At 44.5% G+C, this 7,136-nt stretch overlaps 1 protein-coding gene across 11 annotated transcripts in view; it reads left to right on the forward strand.

The window, feature by feature from the left end:
* The window catches only part of IFT140 (intraflagellar transport 140), an 85,969-nt gene that overhangs the window by 77,656 nt on the left and 1,177 nt on the right, over positions 1 to 7,136 (forward strand). For 8 of the 11 annotated variants that reach the window (XM_055708475.1, XM_055708479.1, XM_055708482.1 and 5 more), the window contains 9 exons: positions 1,865 to 2,055; positions 3,115 to 3,210; positions 3,560 to 3,692; positions 3,784 to 3,927; positions 4,341 to 4,469; positions 4,685 to 4,867; positions 5,771 to 5,977; positions 6,195 to 6,655; positions 6,993 to 7,134. In XM_055708475.1, coding sequence (XP_055564450.1) covers positions 1,865 to 2,055; positions 3,115 to 3,210; positions 3,560 to 3,692; positions 3,784 to 3,927; positions 4,341 to 4,469; positions 4,685 to 4,867; positions 5,771 to 5,977; positions 6,195 to 6,655; positions 6,993 to 7,134 — 1,686 coding nt within the window. The remainder of the gene's footprint in view (positions 1 to 1,864; positions 2,056 to 3,114; positions 3,211 to 3,559; positions 3,693 to 3,783; positions 3,928 to 4,340; positions 4,470 to 4,684; positions 4,868 to 5,770; positions 5,978 to 6,194; positions 6,656 to 6,992; positions 7,135 to 7,136) is intronic. The other 3 variants (XM_055708481.1, XM_027810061.2, XM_055708484.1) reach the window with 1 other exon arrangement.

Here is a 7,136-nt window from a genome sequence, read left to right on the forward strand (position 1 = left end):
GTCACATTCGCTGCTTGTGCTGTCGCAGGGACATCTGCTGTACTACAGTCGCCCAGATTTCCATCCTGGCTTCTTCCATCATGTGAGCAGTAACTTGCCTGGATGCAGCACAGCCAGAGGACACGGTCAGGCTGTCCTCCCCACAGTCTGGTGCACAGGGTGACTGTCCTTTGTTCCTGCATTTGGAGCCCAACCTGGCAGTTAATACACAGCAAAATGGAGATTTGTCTTTCCCCTGTGTCTTTGTTGTAGTCTGAACCCTCCTGCCTTGATTACCAATAGAACTGAGATCTAAAATGGGTTTCAGACCAACGTTATCATGTGGGTTGAACACTGACCAGAGCACTGTTGAGTTAGATGAGTGATAAGAGCATGTGTTCCACTGGGTTTGCCTTTATTTAATGTCTTCATTAATGGTCTTCAAGAAAAGCAGAAATTTCTAGTTTGGGAACCGTAAAAGATCCAGGCGTATGATCTGTAAGAGGGAAAAAAACTGGAAAAGGATAATCGATTAAATACCCCACAGGTCACAGGAAATCATGAATTAGATAAAAAATGGCAAGGTGCTATGACGGCAAAAATCTGTTTGGGGCTGCATTTGAAGAGACACAATATCCTGGGACTTTGATTTGATAATTTCTATTTGTTGCAGCTACAGCTGGAACATTGATTTCCACTCTCAAGTATCTCATTACCAGAAAAAAAATGTTGATGAACTGGAAGAAGTTCAGAGAAAATCAGTGCAAATTGTTAAGCTCTTGGAAAGATTTCACAGACGAGGAAATCTTTAAGATAGCTGAATAATTAGAATTTGACTGTAAAAGGTGTTTAGCAATCTACAACAATAAATGAGAGTATATTTATCTATAAGAGTATAAATGCTGAATAGAGAGAGTAACTACTCTGAGTTAAAGTGAAGAAGAAAAGGAGAATTCAAACTAAATGTTTGGAAAACCTTCCTGGCAGAGAAAGCTGAGGCTGAAAAGTGCCAGGACTCCCTTTGGATATTTAGATCTATTTAGAGGTGGAGGGCAGCTGTAGCAAAACGAATGCACTTCTGTTGCTTTTTTTCATCTCATACAGAATCATAGTGCAGGCATCTTCCTTCTCTACTTTCTATGCTTTTTTGAATTTGAAACAGTAGGAGACAGAAACTGTTCTGTCTTGGACAGATAATCTCAATTTACTAAATATAGTGTACAGCTGGACAGCAGTTGGGTGGAGCAGGAAAATGCTCCTTCCACAGGAGTACCTCTCGAAGAGTAAAAATAATCGTTCCAAATTTGCTCACCCTTGCATCAGCATCGGCAAACTCCTCCTGTTCTAATTCTGCCTTAAATTAATGGCATTTATTCCCAGGAATGGATCCGAGTTGTTCATGAACAGCATTGCTACCTCTGAGACCTGCTTGGAGGTCGCAGGGGGTCCCCTGCCGTGTAATGCCTTCTTGCCAAGCCCCCTAGTGCCTAGGACCATTTGCCTGGACCTTAGCTCTGAGTAGACAGTGTGGCTGTTAACTGTAGCCCCTCATGAGCACACCTCCCCTTTCTGAAATGATTTATGCTCCCGATGACAGCGTTTAATTGTTGATGGCTTGCTCATGTCACCCCCAAGTTGATACTGTACAGTAAATGCCAGGATCTGAGCGCTTTCCTTGTTTTCACATAAACATCCTGTTTCACAGTAATGTGCTATTCTAGGCTACGTGTATTTAGTTGGTTAAACCTCCCGCCTGAATTATTGTTAATTTGATTGCATTGCAATGACCTGCACTAACAAACTACTTTGAAGTGCGGTGTCTGTTGTGAATGACACCTATGAAACGCCGGTTGGAGCTAACACTGTTTGTATGCTGTCCTTGCAGGAGGATGCAGAGCGACTGTACAAGGCTTGCAAACGCTATGACCTCCTGAACAAGTTCTATCAAGCTTCAAACCAGTGGCAGAAAGCCATCGAAACAGCTGAAGCTCACGATCGGGTTCACCTTCGCACCACCTACTACAACTACGCTAAGCACCTGGAGGCAACCGGAGAGCACAGTCTTGCACTCGCCCAGTAAGCACCAGCCCGTGGCCCCCAGGGAATGTGGGGTTGTTCCCCTGTGAAGACTGAAGGCAGGCTAAGGAGGATGTCTGACGATGACCAGTAATCATTATTTAAAGTCTTTTCCTGTTTCTGGTGCTTTTTATCTCCTGGAGTGAAAGCATCATTACAACAAACTTCCCAGCACCCTCCCAGGCTAATAAAGCTTAGCATCGGAAAGATTGTCTTGTTGGGGCCAGTAGTTGAACCCCACTAATATCCAATCCTGTGCTTGTCTCTGGAAGACCACTTCCCTGTTTTCCTTTTCCCCTGACCAAACCCACTTCTTTACTTCTGAGAGTCCCCCCCACAATTTTTGTAGCAGAATTTAGTCATGACTTGGGTGTTCCTGGTGCCTGGTCCTCTCCTGTGACTGGGATGTGTCCCTAGAGAAGTTAGGGGAGGTGATTTTGAATGTGTTGTATTTCTTTTTTGAAATCCTGTTCTTGTATGAGTTTTAGCATATGAAGTCTCACAATATAACAACGTGTAAGGTCACTTCTGTTCAGAGTCAAAGTAGAGCTCTGATGTGATTGGACCGATACGTGAGATGAGATCAAGGTGGGCAGGGAGGTGAGGAGAGACTCCAGCAGTAGCTGGTGGTGTAAGTGCAGTGATCTTATCGTGGAAAAGAGGCTGCAGTTGCAGCAGATGGCAGGAGGACGAGGTGACATGAGGAGCCCAGGGCTTTTGTGATCTTTTCAGCCAGTTGCACAGGGATGTGCTTGATGTTTGGGGAGCTTCCTGGGGTATTTCGTTGGGCCATCAGTGGCACTTGAAGTATTTACTCTCCTGTGATCTTATTACCTCCCTGATTCTAGGTCCCTGCAGGACTGTTGAACTTTTTAGTGTTGATGGTGCTGGCAGACTGCAGCTGGTCTTACAGTGAACTTTTAATAATACAAATGAAGCAGTGTTACCAGTGTCGTCACTCTGTGGCTGTCAAACAACATTAAATGCATTTTTTACACAGGAAGCGAGCTAATACAAAGGTAGTCATTTCACAATCTTACACCTTTGTCTTCTCTACAGCTATGAGAAGTCAGACACGCACAGGTTCGAGGTACCCCGAATGCTCACTGAAGACTTACAGGCCTTGGAGAACTACGTCAACAAGATGAAAGACAAGTCAGTGCTATGCTTGTTCCTTCTCCCAAATGGGACTTTCAGGTCTGAAAGAGAGCAGGGAAGGGCGAGTATGAATCCTCTCAGCCACAAGTTCAACCCCTGTCTTATCTATTCTGATCCTCCTACAGCTTTTTCAGGGTTATACTACATCACCCTCAAGAACTGCCACATTAGGTATCTAGGCTGGCCTCCCCTTATAGTGCAGACATTTGAATGTCACCCGTGAGCTGAGGTAAAGCTTTGTCTACATTCTAAAAAAATATATCTAGTCTTGAGTTCGAGATCTCCAGGAGTGAAAAATGCAGTCTGGCAATTCTTGTTACTGCAGTTAATGTTGTTGCTTTTCTAGGAGCCTGTGGAAATGGTGGGCACAGTATCTGGAGAGCCAATCTGAAATGGAATCTGCGCTAAAATACTACGCACTGGCTCAGGATTATTTTTCCCTAGTCCGTGTCCACTGCTTTCAGGGCGACATTCAGAAGGTAAGGCAGCCTGCTCCTATCTGCTTCCAGAAAGTTCTCATTCCTGGGATGAATATGGGCACAAAGTAAAGCTACATGTTTTCCTTTCCAGGCTGCTGAAATAGCAAATGAAACAGGGAACTGGGCAGCATCGTATCACCTGGCCCGCCAGTATGAGAGTCAGGATGAAATCAAGCAGGCCGTGCACTTCTACACCAGGGCCCAGGCGTTTAACAACGCCATCCGCCTGTGTAAGGTATGCGAAGAGGCACGTCTAGCTCCAAAAGCAATGCAGGGTTCTGTCCTTGGGCAGTGTACAGAATGAAAGCGGTCCAAGTCGTTCATGCCCGTTCTCTCTGGTGAGGCACTGCTTGCTGATGTACAGCCCACTGTGAAGATGCTCCTGGTTTCTGCCTGTATTGTCTACAAAAGACGCATCGATAAAGGCTTGGTGGTATGGGCCATTACTTTCTTCTGTATCTCAACAGAAAACTGCCTGAAACAAATGATGACCATTGCAGCTCAGAGTTTCTTGGGTTGGTATAGGTTTTACACAGAAGGGGGTTGATGGACTGCTACGTGACAGTATAAAGCTGTAGGCTTGCCAGAATACAGAATTATGAAATCTGTTTGCTGCATACCTAAAGCCAGATCTTTCCTTTTGAACAGGAGAACAATTTAGATGATCAGCTGATGAACCTGGCTCTTCTGAGCTCTCCAGAAGACATGATAGAGGCAGCACGCTATTATGAGGAAAAGGGGGAGCAGATGGACAGAGCCGTCATGTTATACCACAAGGTAAATGTCTTCTTACTAAAAAATTACCAAACTTCAAACTGAAGCGGTTCCTACAGCAGAGGCACGTTAAACCAACTGCAGTTTTTACTGTATGTACTGTTTATTAGTAATTTCTTCATGGTGAGTAATGCTTTATTACTCTGCTCTAGGGTATCCTGTAAACTGATTCTTCAGTGCTTATTCTAGTCTTTGAAGACTTGTTTTTAATTTTGCAGGCAGGACATTTCTCCAAAGCACTGGAGCTAGCCTTTGCCACGCAGCAGTTTGGGGCCCTGCAGCTAATTGCTGAAGACCTGGATGAGAAATCAGACCCAGCTCTGCTAGCGCGCTGTTCGGATTTTTTTATTGAACATGCTCAGTACAAGAAGGCAATGGAGTTGCTGCTAACAGCCAAAAAGGTAAGCTGTGCGTTAAAAAAAGTGCATGCACACACATTTATCTTTGTTGGTAAACAGTTATGTGGAGACATTTAGAAGGTTTAAAGTTTCTTCTCGTGCCAATGACTCGTGGGGTGGCAGCTCACTAGCTTACCTCTAGAAATGGATTCCTGATTTTTAGTCTTATTTCTGGCTTAAAACCTGCAAAACTAATGTATTGGGAGACAGGGAAATTATAACATCGTCAAGTCAAAAAAACCAGTGCTGTCCCTTTTGTCATACCACCAATGTAGTTAAGGCACTTATTTTCTTACCTAAATGTTTTTCGTGCTTCTACCACACCCTCATTATTGTGCTAGCAACTCAGCCTTACCGAAACACCGGGCAGCAGAGCAGTCCTAGACCCTCTCCTCTTTAATGAGCTCTTATGTCTGTCTCTTTCTTCTGTGATTTGCAAGGGTAGAGTAGCCCTTTGCTGGGCTAAAAGCTATTGTATATCCTACTCTCCTAATTTGTTCTCATATGGAAAGAAGCAAAACATTTAACAAAATCTTTCAAATGCCTGTATTTATTTTGTTTGTATTTGCTGAAAACCTTAATGTAGTCACACCTAATAAATCAGAGAATGTCACGTTCAAAGAGACAAAATGGATGAATCTTTAGTGCCACGTTAGTGTCCCCTGAGAAAGCAGATGAGAATCAATGGCCTTCATGGGAGAACAAATGTGAACAAAATGTGACAGCATGGACTTGAGCAGGAGTTGATGTCAGGATGCTTAACTGCACAGCAGTGCTCTAGCCAGAGCACCCACAGCTGTCAGCATCCGTGCCTTCATGTAGCTCATTTCTGTAGGTTACACCACCCGCAATGTGAAGTACCACTGTGGTGTTAGCAACATCTCATAGCTTTCTCACTTCCTGTAGTACCACGAAGCTCTGCAGCTCTGCCTGAAGCAGAACCTGACCATCACAGAGGAGATGGCCGAGAAGATGACGGTCTCCAAGGAGTCCCAGGACCTCTCTGAGGAGTCCCGGAGAGAGCTGTTGGAGCAAATCGCCGATTGCTGCATGAGACAAGGCAATTACCACATGGCGACCAAGAAATACACACAAGCAGGAAACAAGCTAAAGGTCAGCCTGGAAACAGAAAAAAAAGCTGAAGAGGCTGAGCCTATTACCTTCCTAAGATTTCTCAAAACCCTTGTTTTGAGAAGTATAACTTGGAAAAGACTTCATACAGCAGACTATCCAGATGGGGCTGCCTAGCTATCTTAGCATAGTTTATGGTTTTGCCTTCACAATGATATTTTCCCCCCCTCTTCCCCCATGCCCCCCTTTCCATTGCTAGGCTATGAGGGCACTGCTGAAATCTGGAGATACCGAGAAAATTATCTTCTTTGCGGGAGTTTCCAGACAGAGAGAGATTTATATCATGGCAGCCAACTACCTCCAATCGCTGGACTGGCGTAAGGACCCAGAGATTATGAAGAACATCATTAGCTTCTATACTAAAGCGCGGGCCCTGGACCTTCTGGCAGGTTTCTATGATGCATGTGCTCAGGTACTTCCCCCTCCTGTGACTGCTGAAGGTGTTTGGTTTGCTAGCCAGACAGCAAGGCGGTCAACTCTTCTCCTCTTGCAGGTAGAAATTGATGAGTATCAGAACTATGAGAAAGCACAAGGAGCACTGACAGAAGCATACAAGTGCCTTTCAAAAGCAAAGACTAGAAGCCCTCTGGAACAGGAAAGCAAACTAGCACATTTGCAAAGCAAGATGACCCTGATTAAGCGATTCATCCATGCTCGGAGGTGAGTTGCAGTAATGCCAGAGCTGTCATACAAGAAAAGCTCTACTACTACCTACAGTTTAATAAATAATTTGCAGACTCACTTCTAAAAGCTGCTGTTACAGGGAAACCATTATGTGATTTTTAATTTTAAAAGTGCTGTTGACACTTCAATGTCGACAATAAAAGGCAGCCTGAAATACAAGCAAGTGTATTGACCAAGGAAAGTGTAGCCAGAAAGGTGATTATGAAAGAGAACACAGTAAAAAACCCAAACCCACCAACCTTCCCTGGTCTTCACATGACAGGCTGAATGCCCTCCCCCAGCCTGAGTCGTTTCCTTTGGCTCTTTATACTAGAGTTTACGCCGAAGATCCCGAAGAAGCAGTGAGACAGTGTGAACTTCTCCTAGCCGAGCAAGATTTTGACAGTGCCATCCATCTCGGCCACATCTTGGGATTTCTGGTCGAACACTATGTACAAGTGGAGGAATTCCACATGGT

This window comes from Falco cherrug, chromosome 4, assembly GCF_023634085.1.
Source record: "Falco cherrug isolate bFalChe1 chromosome 4, bFalChe1.pri, whole genome shotgun sequence".
Classification (NCBI taxonomy): Eukaryota; Metazoa; Chordata; class Aves; order Falconiformes; family Falconidae; genus Falco; species Falco cherrug.